Source organism: Branchiostoma belcheri, unplaced genomic scaffold (genome assembly GCF_001625305.1).
Source record: "Branchiostoma belcheri isolate BF01 breed outbred unplaced genomic scaffold, Haploidv18h27 scaffold1, whole genome shotgun sequence".
In the NCBI taxonomy this organism is placed as follows: domain Eukaryota; kingdom Metazoa; phylum Chordata; class Leptocardii; order Amphioxiformes; family Branchiostomatidae; genus Branchiostoma; species Branchiostoma belcheri.
Window position 1 is genome coordinate 8,757,608 of NW_017802379.1, and position 15,462 is coordinate 8,773,069.

General features: G+C 41.3%; 1 protein-coding gene across 2 annotated transcripts in view; it reads right to left on the reverse strand.

The window, feature by feature from the left end:
• Positions 1 to 3,650: 3,650 nt before the first annotated feature.
• The window catches only part of LOC109467406 (matrix metalloproteinase-24-like), a 40,460-nt gene continuing 28,648 nt past the window's right edge, over positions 3,651 to 15,462 (reverse strand). For both annotated transcript variants that reach the window (XM_019765363.1, XM_019765352.1), the window contains exons 3-10: positions 13,824 to 14,107; positions 8,453 to 8,531; positions 7,964 to 8,058; positions 7,527 to 7,642; positions 6,880 to 7,041; positions 5,976 to 6,320; positions 5,280 to 5,531; positions 3,651 to 4,630 (exon numbers count right to left, since the gene is read on the reverse strand). In XM_019765363.1, the coding sequence (XP_019620922.1) occupies positions 4,362 to 4,630; positions 5,280 to 5,531; positions 5,976 to 6,320; positions 6,880 to 7,041; positions 7,527 to 7,642; positions 7,964 to 8,058; positions 8,453 to 8,531; positions 13,824 to 14,107 (1,602 nt within the window). In that variant the 3' untranslated portion in view covers positions 3,651 to 4,361. The remainder of the gene's footprint in view (positions 4,631 to 5,279; positions 5,532 to 5,975; positions 6,321 to 6,879; positions 7,042 to 7,526; positions 7,643 to 7,963; positions 8,059 to 8,452; positions 8,532 to 13,823; positions 14,108 to 15,462) is intronic.

Genomic DNA, 15,462 nt, shown 5'->3' on the forward strand with positions numbered 1-15,462 from the left:
CAAAACATGGTCATGGGAGAGAGAGGGAGAGAGAGAAGAGAGAGGGAGAGGAGATAGAGAAGAGAGAGGGGAGGAGAAAGATATATAGAAGAGAGAGACCCCCATTAGGATGTCAGGTTTTTTTTTTCATTTAAAAAATATCAAGCTAATCCAAAAGTTAGTGACATGAATCAAAGTTTAAAAATGTACTCCGATCGGGATCTTTGTCGGTAGAATCTACCCGATCAGAGTCTACCCTGACTAAAACAAATTTGCTTTTTTCGTTGGAAATTAGTCAACATTTCATTTTTTTAATTTCAACATGCAAACAATACAATACATTGTGGTGACGCACTCAGCAATATGCTTATATTCACGTCACCAGACATAAAATAAAAATTACATCACAAAACAATGTAACATGGGTAGCGTCCAGGTTTCCCCGTATTACGAGAAAACAGAGTTTAGCTATTAAGATACAGAATTATAAATTAATACAGAACTATAAATCAGTTATTAAATCGCTTAGTTTCAGAAAGATATCGCTGTGTAATTCTATTTCATGATTTTTATTCCCCTTGAATCAGAACGCGACAAAAAACAAAATAACTCCTGACCAAGATTGTCACGTCTCACCATTAATGTCTAGACTGATTAGTCAGACCATCCGACCAAAGGAAATTGGAAATATTTTCATTTTAATGTTTTTTTGTTCCGCTTGTTTTAAAAAAAAAGAGATTGTCTACACCAGTATTATGTATTGTAGCCGTTGGGGTCTACCACGTGTGTTGTGTGAAGGTCGGTATCCTTGTAACACATAAAACCAGGACTGTTTAAGACTTGGCCACGAACGTCGCACGATCTTCGTACGATTATTCTTGGTTTGTCTTCAAAAAGTTGTGCAGGTGTCGTACAAAATTCAGCTTTCTTGTTACCGAGAAGGCTGTTTTACATCCTTTTCGGGTGTTTTCAAAATCGTACGATGGAAACACATTCTGTTTAGGACTTGATCACGAACGTCGCACGATCATCGTACGATTATTCTTGGTTTGTCTTAAGATAGTCGTGCAGGTTTCGTACAAAATTCAGCTTTCTTGTTACCGAGAAGGCTGTTTTACATCCTTTTTGGGTCTTTTCAAAATCGCACGATGTAAATACAACGTTTGTTTTCCTCTTAAAACATCCATGGCGTAACAATGGCCAGTAATATACTGTAAAGCACTGACCTGCACACTTAATATAAAACAGTACATTTAATTCTTAATAAAAATTGCTTTTAAGCTATGGCATTAACGAAAACAACTCGTACTCCCAAATAACGTTCACATTTTACAGCATACATGTCATCAGAATGAAATTTTCACCATTAAACGTTTCTGATCGTTGCAACATTTGGAACAAAATTATACCAAACGTGCAGTTATTTTTCTCTATTCTTTCTTAGATGAAAGAGGCCGAATTTTATTACCTTCAAAATTTGGTAGGTAAAAAAAAACAAGATCTGACGCGCGCTCACCCACTTCGGCCTGCACCTATGTCAGTTATTTACCGCACTGGAGGGAGGAATGTAATCTATGCCTTTTGTCTAGGAACATAAAGAGATTGTCTGCATGTTGACGTCAATCATTTTGTTTGAAGCCCCAGAGTGCACGGCGTGACTCAAACCCTTCCACACCTGTGATAACCGACCCGGTGGGCGGGAAATAGAGCTTTGTACTTCTTTTGAACTGTCCATCAACCGCTCAAAAACCGTTAGAACCGTTAGTGATTTGAAATTTTTAAAAAAATTATGTTCACATACCAAACATTGGTGTAAGTCTTTTAACGAAGACTTCAAATGAGTCTTTTAAACTGTCCATCAACCGGCCAAAAACCGTTAGAACCGTTAGTGATTTGAAATTTAAAAAAAAAATTAAGTTCACATACCAAACATTGGTGTCTTTTAACGAAGACTTCAAATGAGTCTTTTAAACTGTCCGTCAACCGGCCAAACACCGTTAGAACCGTTAGTGATTTGAAATTTAAAAAAAAAAATTAATGTTCACATACCAAACATTGGTGTAAGCCTTTTAACGAAGACTTAAAATGAGTCTTTTATTCTGATTTGTAATTTAAAAAAAAAAACACTAGATATGATGACATACTCTACATATTTTGGTGTACCTAGAATACAAGTGGCAAGGTGGTCTTGCAGTTAGGGTGGTTAAACTCAAAATTGAAAGGTTCTGGGCTCGAATCCCTAGCAGACTACAATGTTGGGAGCTTGGGAAAGGGCATTTTACACCTATTTCCTCAATAGACTCGGTGAAAATGAGTCCCTAGCTTCGGTTAGGGACGTCCTCTCGGATCATAGGACATAAAGCCAGAGGTCCAGTGTTTGAGGAGAGCCACACCTCGAGCACATTAAAGATTAATATTAATAAATGGGCGTAATTATCTAAAAGGGAGAGGTCCATCCCAGTGTGAGTAGATCAAACCCTTACACATCTTATGTAGTGAAATATGGTTACCATGCTATGTGAAACAAACAACATACGAAGTTCTTAGAAATTAGGACTAATATACCACTTAGAGTGGAGCACTCTACGGTAATCTTTTCTCCCGACCTTCTAAGGCCATTTTGATTTGATTATATGGATGACATCCTCTGGGAACCCCAAAAAATGATGCGAGCGTGCGAATAAAAAAAAAGTTTTGCAAAAATTCGTTTTGAAATCTACGTGGTCATGAACGTTGAACAAATGACACAGAGTATGGTATGGCGAATAATCTAGTCTTCAAATTCATTTCTTTACATTTTCGTCTTTTTTGTTTGATTTTGTCTACGACGTCATTGGTATCGTTTTTAAATATTTTTTTGCAACTTACGGTATGTATATTTGCTCATTTTGCTAGGTTTTGAATGATTTACAGTATGGTTGAAAACTTTTTTTTATAACGGCCAAAAATTTATGCGCGCGTGGATGTCATCCAAATAATCAAATCAACATGGCCTAACCATTTCTCCCGACCTTCTAAAATGTAATAACAAACCGTCCAATTACCCCCTCTAGTGGCTTACCCGGCGAGATAGCACACAAAAGACGCGGAGAAAGCTTGTGGTTATTTTCGTACTGAAAATCGGCCTCACAGTGCGTTTTGACTCCTTATATAAGTACGCAGAGCAGCTGGTCTGGAGACATTCGCGAAGACTACACGTACAAAATATTAAAGATTGTATGCACGATTATTCAAAAGTGAAAGTTATTTTAGAGTGAATTCTGTACTGTCGTTACTACATGCTACCATTATTAATAATTTTAGAACAGATGGTTATGACGGTTTTGATTTCATAATGATAATATATACATAATACGAAACTACGATATCTTCGATGACGGCCGCGGCAATGTGGCAGTTCTACATTAAACAATTTTGATAGCTTCTTGTTAAAAAGGTCCGTGTTTTAGGGGGTGTGCTATAATTCAAGGTACAGCTAAATGTTTATTTATTTGTGTCCTTGGTTGAATATTTGTATGTATTACTTTATGCACACATTTTTATTCATCATTCAGCGCTATCCGCATCAACCACGGTAGGTGAAGGCTGATTGACTATCGCAAGGTGGCGCTTCTCCACAGCTTGTACAGTGTTCGAAGTCAGACACACACAAAAATGAACTGAAATCTTTCACGTGGTCAAAGAATACAATTTATTGAGTAAACGGACGATTGTTTAACACAATCAATATAGCGAATAACAACTTATTCTACTCTTAACCACTCACGAAAGCTTATATTACTAGCGTTGGTTTAGTGACGAATTGGAAAGAACATTTGGATACTGTACATCCACAATATTGAAGTAACAATGATATGAAAAAATACAATAATAATCGCAGGTCTACTGCAAGTCTCAAAAACCAATACATGTCCTCAACATTATCTCTTTTTTTTAATAAATTCAAAGTAACATTATTCTCCTAAGGGTTTAGACCAAAAACAAAACAAAATTTACGATAATACTAGTACACAAACTATAGTACACAAGGCTATTTCTCACCATCGTCAATTACTATAAATTTGGTGTCGTAATCTTCATTGAGTTGGCTAACCAAATTACGGTAGCCAGTGCACGAAACTGTAGTGGTAGTTTTCTTTCTTGGTTTCATATCTTTTTTCATTTGCAGTTAGTTATACCTTGTTCCTGTTGGAATGTATTTTTGGCGCACATGTAGACATCTGCATAAACATATATAAACACTGAAGGAAACACACGTACGTACGTATTTTGAAAATTTCGCTAGGTGGCGCACTTGTACGGTACATCCTGCAGTCTGATTCCGAGAGAGTATATCTACAACTTGGACTAAGTATGACATGTACACGTACACAGTACGTCTCTCACGTTCTCCAATAGAACAGTACACTTATAGAGGCTAGCGTGGTGAGGGTGAGAGTGTGCGGCGCTGAGGCCGTCCAGGACGCGGTAGAGTTGCTGACTTGGTTCCCGAGGATGGGCGAGATGACGTTGACGTCGTTTCTGCTCGGGACGAAGCGGGGCGTGCAGCCGAGGAAGTCCAGCGCGAAGTCCCGCGGGTACCCGTACTCCACCTCGATAACTCCGTCGTTGAATTTCCAGTAGAGATCGTCCTTGACGAAATACGTGCCGTCTGAAAACAATGACAATGATAATGAACTTTATTGCATATTCACGCCCTACATGGGCCAATGCACTAAGTTAGATAACTAGGGTACAGGTTTAGAAGAAACAAGTGTTACATTTCTGTGCTACGTCTCTATCTACAGGATCTGTCTACAGGATCTCTTCTCTCTTTTTGAAACATGTATGGACAAATTCACATTATATAGTTTTTCATTTACGTCGTAACAATAAGATGATATAAACTCAATAAAACAAGAAACCGGAGATTTCATCAGACTTCCGAGAAGTATTTTTGGTTTTCATTAATTTATTGTAAAAAAAAACACCTGAATTCCGGCATATGTTAACCTCTAATTTCCCATCAAGATTTGGGGACTTTCAAGTTCACCCCATTTTCCGCGTCTAACATTTTGACCTCATGTTATTCTGTCAATCTTTCCACCATGACCCACGTGCTATCAACGACCCACGTGCTTTTGACCTCCTGTTATTCTGTCAGTCTTTCCCCCCATGACCCACGTGCTGTCAACCGACTGTATGGACCAGCGTATACACAAACCCACAAACCAACCCACCCAAAGTAATACTTTCGTAAGTAAGTAATACATTCTCAGTAAGAAATTAGGAAGACTGGCTAAATGCCGCCATTGCCATACCGAGGGATCTAGCCTGGAACACTGCATCGATGTAGGCGGGCACTCCCGTCCATTTACTGATGTCTTTCGGGTACCCATAATCCATCACGTCGTCCTTGAATCTCCAGTAGATGTCGTCTTTGAAGAAGTAGATTTTCCCGTTCCGTCGCCATTGTAGGGCGGCGTCGATGCCGTCGTCAGGGAGACCGATGTCCCGGAGGTAGTACGTTCTGTCCTGGGCGTATCTGTCCTCGAAGATCCAGTATCTGGGGCCTGGAGAACAGGGTTTGTATTATGTTAATTTTCGACACACCGTTCAAGTGCGCCACCTAACGAAAAGTATGAAAACAGCACTGACGGATGGCGTGGAAGCAATAGTGGTAGCTGTAATTTTTTATCAGGCATCCTCAACTTATATTAGGCTGCATTTCCTGCGTTTTTGAGAGGAGTTCAGAGAAAAAAATCAGAGGTAACTTTTTATTCAATGACAAAGTAGGCAGTTTTATACGATTCCAGGCCCGCTTTTGATACGAATCAGTCTTCCTAAAGAGAAATCTTGGACCTTTAGATAAAAAGTGGACAAACCCCCTTTGCCTACGGGCATGAGCTATAAAAGTTCATATCCATTCTAGGTCGTATCTATGCATTTCTAACGTTGTGTAACTTGTGTCTATTGGTCATATAAAAAGAAGAGCGAAATTCTGACTAAAATTTTACCTGCGAAGAAGAATATTCTGCCGTCTGTGAGTCTCTCATACACCGCGTCTATCTTCCGGACGTCGTCAGGAATGCCCTCCCAGAACGAGTGGATCCGCCAGGGGCCGCTCATGTCGCCGCCGCCCGCCCGCTTCCTCCAGAAGTACTCGTTGTGGAAGAAGAAGAGTTCCCCGCGGAGGTCGGCGATGGCATCGAAGACGGGCTGGCACTGCTGCGGGGAGATGGGCGGGTTGGCCCCGGGGATGATGTTGGGGTTCTCGGTGATGACGATGGGAGGAGTCGGGTTCTCCGGGATGCTGGTCCGCGGGGCATCGTCAGGGTCACGGTTACGGTAGTGTCGTCTGCCTGTTTGGTGATGACACATATTGTTTATTTGTTTGTTTATTTGTTTATTTGAGTTTACCATGAGTATAAGTATACAAGTGGAAGGGAGGACAAAACAGGTGCATTGACACATTTACAAGTTGTCTTTTATAGATGACATCCTCCGCAGACTCCAAATCTAATGCGAGCGGGCCAAAAAAAAAAACGGGCCGAAAAAAAAAAGGTTCCTACATTTTAAATTTTTGACTCAATCATTGTACAAATGGTTTTGGTTCAGTGGGAACATCACATATACACAACCAGCATCACATATCACTGCATCAAAGGAAGAAACAAAATATTAAATCAGAGCCTTTAGCTGTCTCCTCTCTTCATAGTTATCTGCCATCCACCTTCCGACATGGCAACAGACATCTTTGCCCATTTTCGTCATGTTGACCACTGTCAGAAGGCAACAAAATTTCGTGTTTTTTTTCCAAATCAGGCGAAAATTAATGCGCGTGCTGATGTCATCCATAGAAATTACTTGCTGTGGCCTTTATATATATAATACTAGAACTACCGTAGACCGTTGACTTACCGTACAGTGTCTGTATGCCTTGTCTGTCGTCGTCAGGCAGAGTGAACGTGTTCATGTCGTAGTAGTTGTAGTAGGGGGACATCAGGGACCCTGGGGACGAGGAGTGGTGTAGCCCGAGCGCGTGCCCGAACTCGTGCGAAGCAGTGACGAAAATATCCACACCTGGAAAAACAAAAATGGCGTCTTTATGCTCAAGAGGACATTAAAACATAATTGGTTATGCATGCGGATCACCAAATTATGAATAGTGCTCATGAAATATAGACATTCATATTAAAGCCGCTAGGGAGCCCAAACTCGCGTCACTTCTTCCCCAGCAAAAGTGCTACCTACCATCCAAATTTCCTCACCCTATCATGTCTAGATCATGAGATATCAAAACCGGAAGTTCAGCTGCATTACCGTAACAAGCCGCTAGGGGGTCCAAAATCTAATCATGTTGAGGTCTCATCAAGTCCTACCCACCTACCAAGTATCAAGACAATCCATGTAAGCCTTCTCAAGTTATCGTATCCCTTGACGGAAGGAAGGACGGACGGACACACACATACACGAACGCCTCTGAAAACATAACCTTCTTGGCGAAGGTAATTATAGACAGTAGATACAGATAGCAGTTTCCGCTAGGCGGCGTTTTTTACCCTTACCGGTGCCAGTGCCCACAGACCACGGCTCGTCCTCGTCAAAGTGGGTATCGCCACCGATGCCTTCGCCAGGGAAGAACGCATGCGCCAACACTCCGCCCGCGCCATCGAACGGGAAACTGAGGGGAAACAATAACCAATCAGAACTGTTTTTCTACGATATAGTATGTAAATGAGGCTCTGATTTGCATAAATAATGTCTCATGATGTTTGCCCTCACTTAACTTTCAAACCATGCAAACATAAATTTAGTTCCCATAATATTTAACAATGTTCGGGTGTGTACGTTTGGAAGTAATTAATCTCCTAAATAATATTTAGGAGACTACTAATCTTTCCAAAAGTTCTAATTAGTGTAAAATATCAAATATCAGTCTTTTGTGTCTGATGTTAAATATACATGTATATTATAAATATAGAAACTTTGGAGGAAAACGTACTTGTCTCCGTGATAGAACCGTCTGAAGTCTATGTTGATGTCGGCATCGCCGTACCAAACTTCGGTAAACGTCAGAGGGGCGACTTCGCTCCAAACCTGCCACAAGAAAATGGATAGAAAAAATCTCGTCATTTCTTTAGACTTGGGATTTTAGCATACATTTCACACATCATGGCCCACCATACTTCACTTAACCGCGACGGGGGCCGACATCGTCTACCAAATACCTTTGACCCAGTGTTGACGTCACACTTCAAAGAAGCCACGTGACAAGCCTCACTGGGTCAGTCTACTGAGGAAGACCAGAGTGACTGGTCGAAAGCTCTAGGTGAGAGAATTTTTTTGTGTTGGACCAAAAGTTTTAACTTTAAACATGTAACTACCAATACAGATGAACTTTCATGGTAGCACATTTCTTTTGGTTTGCAGGAAGAATGCCACATCGCGTAAATACATACGCACAAGTGAGAATTATCCTAAAACTACTCACCGCAAAAGCACGCTCTACGGCGTAGCGGATCTCGCTTTCACTCAGGCTGAGGACGGTTGGGTCTCCGTAACTTACAAACCTGAAGAGGAAAGAAATGAAGACATTGAATTATACAGTCCTATACTGCGTTGTGACCAAGGAACGTGTATACAGTATGTTGTTCCAACAACATCCGCAAGTCGGCGCGCATAGTACGTGTGTTATGCTACATGTGAAATTCAGTTGTACAGCGAAAATGATGTTGCAGTTTGTTACTTGTTTACACCAACTACTTCCACCCCTTGCAGCACGGTCCTTTATTTTCGAGGCAAAACAAACAACACAACAACGCACAATGGGGTTCTTGTAGGAAGATTGACAGATAACAAAATAAAGCCGGAGGCGAGGTCTCGCGTCCCAACCTAAAAGTGGAAACTTATATCTCAATTCCTGTCTGTGTCCATGGCCCTATGACGGCACAGGACAAGGGCAGTCACTTGAATCGTTTTGTTCAAAGTATTCACAAACCAACACATCTTAAAGAAAAGTTGACGACTAGAATAAACACACAAGATTAGCGAATGATAAGAATGAATTATGATTCTTAAAAAAAACTTTGTTCAAACGGCTTTGGGAAGTTGCATTGGTCACAGACTGAAGGTCATACTACTAGTACTACTACTTCGACCTTCGAGGGGAGATGGTTTTCAGATGGGCAGACGACTTGATGACAAAAGATGAGAGACTGACAGAGACAGAACACTCGGGAAATGGAGGATAATACGCCGACGTATCGTTGCTTTCTTATCTAATGAAACGTGACAGATCTCTGAGTCCAACCTTGGCGTGACTGTCGTCTGGTGTGTGTGTGTCCAAAATGGCGGACGGTTTGTTTAGCTGGGGTCATGACATTATAATGAGCTCTCGTGCTGCGCGGGACAAAGACCAAAACTGACACAAGCAATTAAGAACTAATCACATTTGATTGGCGCAGCATTGTACATTCGCGCCAGATTAGGTGGGCTGTCAATCATCGGGGACGTCGCTGTCCCTCGGCGGGACAATGGAGGTCGTCGGTAATGCTCGGTAATTGTCGGTAATGATCGGTAATGGCCGTGAAACGGATCGATGGATGGGAAACAAAACTACTTCGGTCTTGAGCTTTGTTTTGTTTCTATTGTATTTTTCCATGTACATGTGTATATGATATTTTAATATTTTTATTTAAAAATAATGAGTCTCACATTTTCATCTGTCGTTTAGACTCGTTTTGAGATGCATAGTGAGCTTCGAAAAGTGTCATTACAAAGCTAACGCTCAAAACATATATTAACATTTTTCAACATATCAAACGGAAGTGTTGTCCTACCCCCAAAAATTTTGCTTATGTGTATTATCCTTCCCAAACCTTAGATCATCCATGGAGCTAAATACATTTGTATAACAGGCAGCTCCATGGATTATCTATTCGAAATCCGCTGAGAATGCTCTGTATACTAGTGTCTCTTGCAGAGTTATTGAAGTACGTATGTTGGTAACAATTACAAATACCTTTTCTTGTTTTGTTACGATAATTATATACATCATCTGACTACAGTGATAGGCTGTCCATATAACTGTGCTTCCAGGTCAGTCCAACCTATAGAAAATGTATAGCCTCCTGTCTAGAAAACGTTTTAACAGGGGTGCCAGTGTATACAGTGCAATTTTACGGAGTACAGTACAATCGTATTATACAGTGCAATTGTACGGAATACAGTGCGATCGTATTAGTATACAGTGCAATTTTACTAGTATACAGTGCAATTCTACTAGTCAAATTGCACTGTATACTAGTAAAATTGCACTGTATTCCGTAAAATTGCACTGTATTCCGTAAAACTGGCACCCCTGTTTAAGATCGCTGGAAACATGCCAGAAACGGACGGGCTGTCACCGTGGTATCGTCTGACCGGCAACAGGACACTTACTCTGATAATAGAAATATTTGGATAACACTTCTGGTCAGTGTGAACAGTTTTCGGCGCCCTCCAATCAAAAGATAAGATATAGATTACGTCTAAATATTTGTGTATCGTCTCCTGTAGTTAGTTTTAGCAGGGATTAAATCGTATTTCCTGAAATTTGACAGAGAATCGGGGACATATCTGCGAACGGAATGTACACAAAGGCTGATTTTTCACTCACAATACGGCGGAGGAAATTTGGCGGGAAATCTTTTCTGTCAAGGATTTTCCCGCCTTCCTTCCGGGCGATCTTATCGTCTGAAAAAAATGGGACGTTCCAAAAGCAAAGCTCTCTACTTGTGTTCTGCTGCGTTCTGCTAAAATGTAGAAGTCTTGTATTCAGCACACGAACAGAAGAACACCTAATCGGTAGAGATCGATATCTAGTAAGAGGGTCTTTACCACGGAAGGTTTATAAACATGGGAGCAGAGTTTGCTTAACTTTCCGGTGCCTTTGTTTGTGTTGATACGTCTGGGGGAAAGATAAATATAGGGGGATGTCGTCCCAGAGGGCTGGGGGAAGCAACAAATGATACCCTATAGGGATGATTGTTCTCTGTGGGTTTCAACATGGCCAGGGCATGGTTTCGTGTAGTTTCTAGGCAAGGAATTGAATTAAATTGAACATGAAGCAAAGCGCTCGGTGAGCACAAAATGACGGTGTACTAGTATTTATCTCATTATCACTTTGGTAGCTTAATTTTTCTGGTTTAATACTTTAAGTAATAATTGTGCCATACAGGCAAATTGATATTGACATTTCTCGAGCTTTGTCTGTCAGCAAGCCTAGACACCAGCCTGGTCGGGCTACGTTTACATGTAAGTAGTGACTACAGGAGTGCACGTTATCCTAACCAGGCCGACATGCAGGCTACCTGGCGGATGGATTCTCTATAATTACGTCGTAAAACACCGAGTTACACACTTGAATAGAAATATTCAAAGAGTTGGAGACACCCCTGGTCCCATGCTCGTAGTTTAGCCATTTTAGCAGAAAATGGCCGTTGTTCTGCCCACATTTAAACACCGGTTTAACAAATGAAAACATGCGATTAGCCGGCCGGGTCGAAGACAGATATGTCGACACCTCCATAATGAGCCTCTTTCAAACGTAAACATTCAATAAATCATCAAAAGGAGTAAAACAAACATAGATTAGCTTTGTCCATTCGGCCATCTTCTATTTAAGCCTTAAAGAACATTCCCAAGATTTGGCTCACGGCTTAGCTAGTCGTATTAAAGAACTGTTAATACCAGGCTTAAAACGTTTCAGAACATCTTTTACCAACATTTGCAATTGCTGTACATTTCCGGACGATCTAAACTCTCCTGTGTATCATTTGAACTTTGCGGACGATCCTGCATACACATCAGAAAAGTTGTATGTTCTGATAGCAGTGATATCGTAACTTTCCGGATGATCCCGTGAACACGTACTGTGACACTACTGCCTTGTGTATCATCAGAACTTTCCGAACGATCCTGCCTACAGATTAGAACTGCTCTCGTCCTAAAGCCGGTGAATCTTTCGGATGTGTCACCTTATCTTTGCTGGGATCGTGTTTTGGACAGAGGCCAGAAGACGAGCTAGCGAGGTCGCCTCACAATGAATGAAATACGATAACGAGTTTGAATGACCTTTTGAAACGTGCGTTCATTACGTTGTTCCAATGACCTTTTGTTGTCATTTCGAGAAAATGTTTAATTGGATTTATCTTTACATGTTTGATAGACAGTTAAGAGGTGTTGGGCATTACAAAATACGCATGTATGGAATTAGGTGCCATTTTTAGTGTCGTTTTCGTGCAGTACATTGTAACGTTACATGTAGTTTCCTCTGTTCCACACGTGATTTTGACAAATGTACAAATACACGGGCTCGTAAAAATACGAATGCCGATTAAATTTAGCGTTCGACCACCTATGACAAATTAGCCTTCACCAGACGTTCCTAAGGCCACATGCACCAATTTAATTTGTTGCTTCTCGGATTTTTTCAGAAAAAAATATGAAGCGACAGGGCGAAAAAATAACTGGCCAAGGTACCCCATGATAGATATTACAATATGAGCCAGGAAGTGAACATACCAGGCTGGTTTATAATTAAAACAATAGCTTTTGAACTTTTAATGAAACAAACTTGCCTTGTTACATTGAAACACTTTAACAACTAGGAAGAAAAGGACTTTCCTCAACCGTTGGGGCCAAGATACATGTCTTTCATTTAGCATTTTGCAGTTGATTTAGAAGAGGGCCTGCAAGCCCTTTTTCGTAAGGCGTAATCAGGCCGTTTTAGACTTCGTAATTCGTAGGCAGCCTCCGCAAAAATCAACGTAATTCGTATTGGACATTAGCCGCAAATCGTAAAGTCGTAATCAGCTCTGAAACTTTAATGTAATTCGTAACAGGCGGCGAAAATTTTGCGTAATTCGTAATCACTACCCCCCCCCTTGCAGGCCCTCTTAGAACCAAATTAGAAAAAAATGGGCAGGGCGAATCCGAGAAACAACAAATTAAATTGGTGTGGCCTAAGGGGTTTAATGTGCACGAATAGTAGAATTCGGGAAAATAGCTTGAATAATTGGCCAGGAGAGTGATCCCATGGTAAGGGTAACGTTTTCCGCGTTGGAAAATGAAACATACGCGGTTGCCAAACTCCCCTAATAAATTATTCTCCCTATTTGTCTAAATTTGACTGTTTTTTCAGTCTGCGTTGTTATTCTGGTGGACACTAAGGACACATAATCATGGGTACTTAAGAAAATGATTACGGGTGTCTCTGGCGTGATTGTTCTCATGCCCCAAGCAGAGACACAGACATGTTTTGACAACCTCAAATTAGCGAACGGTGTGGGATGACCAAGGCTGGCGTCTGTATAGACAATAAGGACAAGGACCAATGGCTTAGGAGCAAAGGATTTAGCCTAGGACGACAGTCTGGACTCTCTGGATGCCAGGCTGTTTCCAGGTGGACACGAAACAGGTAGATAGTTACACTTGGGGTTCACTTTATTACGTGCATAATATAGTATTATTTCGGGATTAAACTGCATAAGTACATGGCCCATTTGCTTTGCCATTCTTCGAGGGCGTTCAGACCATTCTTGCAGAAGTCAGTTATCCCACATTTGAACTAAGCTGATCTGTTAGATCATGTACAAGAGAAAGAGCAAAGGCCCCATGATGGTTCCTTGTGGAACCCCCGGCGCCCCTCTACTGGAGATGAAATCTTCCCTGCTCCCTGTGGGCCAGGAATTTTAATATTATGTTTTAGTCAGCGTTGTTCCTCTGTTTGGGTCCCAGTAAGTTAGGACAGATAATCATGGGCATAAGGTTTCGACTGTCTTTGGTGTGATATTATTGTAGTGCCTCTGATTTCTACTTACTTGTAGGTTAGGTCCGTCTTGTCCCAGTTCCCCTGGATGTTGTATCTCTTCTTCCTCAGCCTCCTGTCCTGCCCGCTGATGTCCGGTAAGCCACACCGCGGCTGCCGCATCTTCTCCTTGGTGGCCTCGTCGATGACGCCCGTCTCGTTGATGCCGGCGAACCGCTGCATGAGGCGGATGGCCTGACGGATCTTCTCGGAGCTCTGCAGCGCCGCGCCGCCGCCCGTGGGACCGTCAGCCTGCGTCCCGTCATTCACGATGTAACCGTATTGAGTCAACCAGTCCTGGGGCAGAAGTGGAGTTTTGTGGAAAATTAAGTCTTTGTATATATTTATGATATCACATTATATGATAATACTACTAAATTTGAGAGAAAAGCGTCGCAACTTGGTTGAAATATTCGCGGTTGGTTTATATATTTTCATGGTAATCTCTCCATCACGAATTCATGACGCCGCGAATATGACTTCCTTGTACATTGTATTACTACTTCACTACAGAATCGCTTCAACTGTAAATTCAAAACACCGTGAAAATTCCCTTTCTCTCCTACCTTGAAATAAAACCACCGCGGCAATTTACGCAACCTCTCAATTATTCTAACCAAAGATTACTTATGCATTGATATAGATGAATGGCAACGAAAACATGACTAAAATTCCAGCACAGGTCACTCTAACCCTACAAGTCCATCCCAAGGACACATGCAAGGTTTTCAATTAACTTCTTAAACCAGGCGTCCCTGAGAAGACCGACGTCCGCCGTCTTGAAGGATTAAGGATGAAATCTCAAGACAATCTTGTCATGTGCTCAACGACTTCCCGTTAATAAGATTTTCAACATCCTCTTCAGATGGTCTTTGGCTGGTCAAGGTCATCAAAATGGCGGCCAAGATGGCGGCCGAAAAATTTAGAGTTTCGTACCATGGTACCGTGTTCCTACCAAATGTTCAGTGGTACCTAGCGCAAAAATACCTTAATTATATTTCTACAATATCAAGAAGACTGTGCTGTTTCATTTTGCTGAATTGAACTTTAATTTGTTTGTTTATGTTATGGTTTACAGAAGAGAAGTCAAACCCTTCAGACATAGTTTTAGACATATAGTTCCAGACAGCTACCTTTATCATGTCGACTTAAGTTATTTTATACTCTGTTTCATTGTTATGTTTTGTAATTTGCAATAAGCCTCCGGGCATGAATTTGCAATAAGCTTTTCATTGTTTTTTATGGAATTAGAAAGTTTTCCCCCAAAATCACAGGTTGCATCTTGTTACGGCAAGTACTGTTCTTGTCAACTGTTCGGCGCCTGGGGTGACCTACATACATACGACATAATCGCCGGTTGCGGCCAATACTTCCGATGAGTGAGCGGTACACCTTTGTTTGCAGGAGAATTGCTACATATGATTCTGATCGATTCGACCTTGGGTGAACTGAAAACCATATATCGTATGACAACAGCGTTGTCCTCCCATCAATTTTGACATGACAATACTAAGGCCACAGCAATTAATTTCTATGGATGACATCAGCGCGCATTGATTTTCGTCTGGTTTTGGAAAAAAACAAGAAACTTTTGTTGCCTTCTGACAGAGGTCAACATGCCGAAAATGGGCAAAGATGCCTGTTGCAATGCC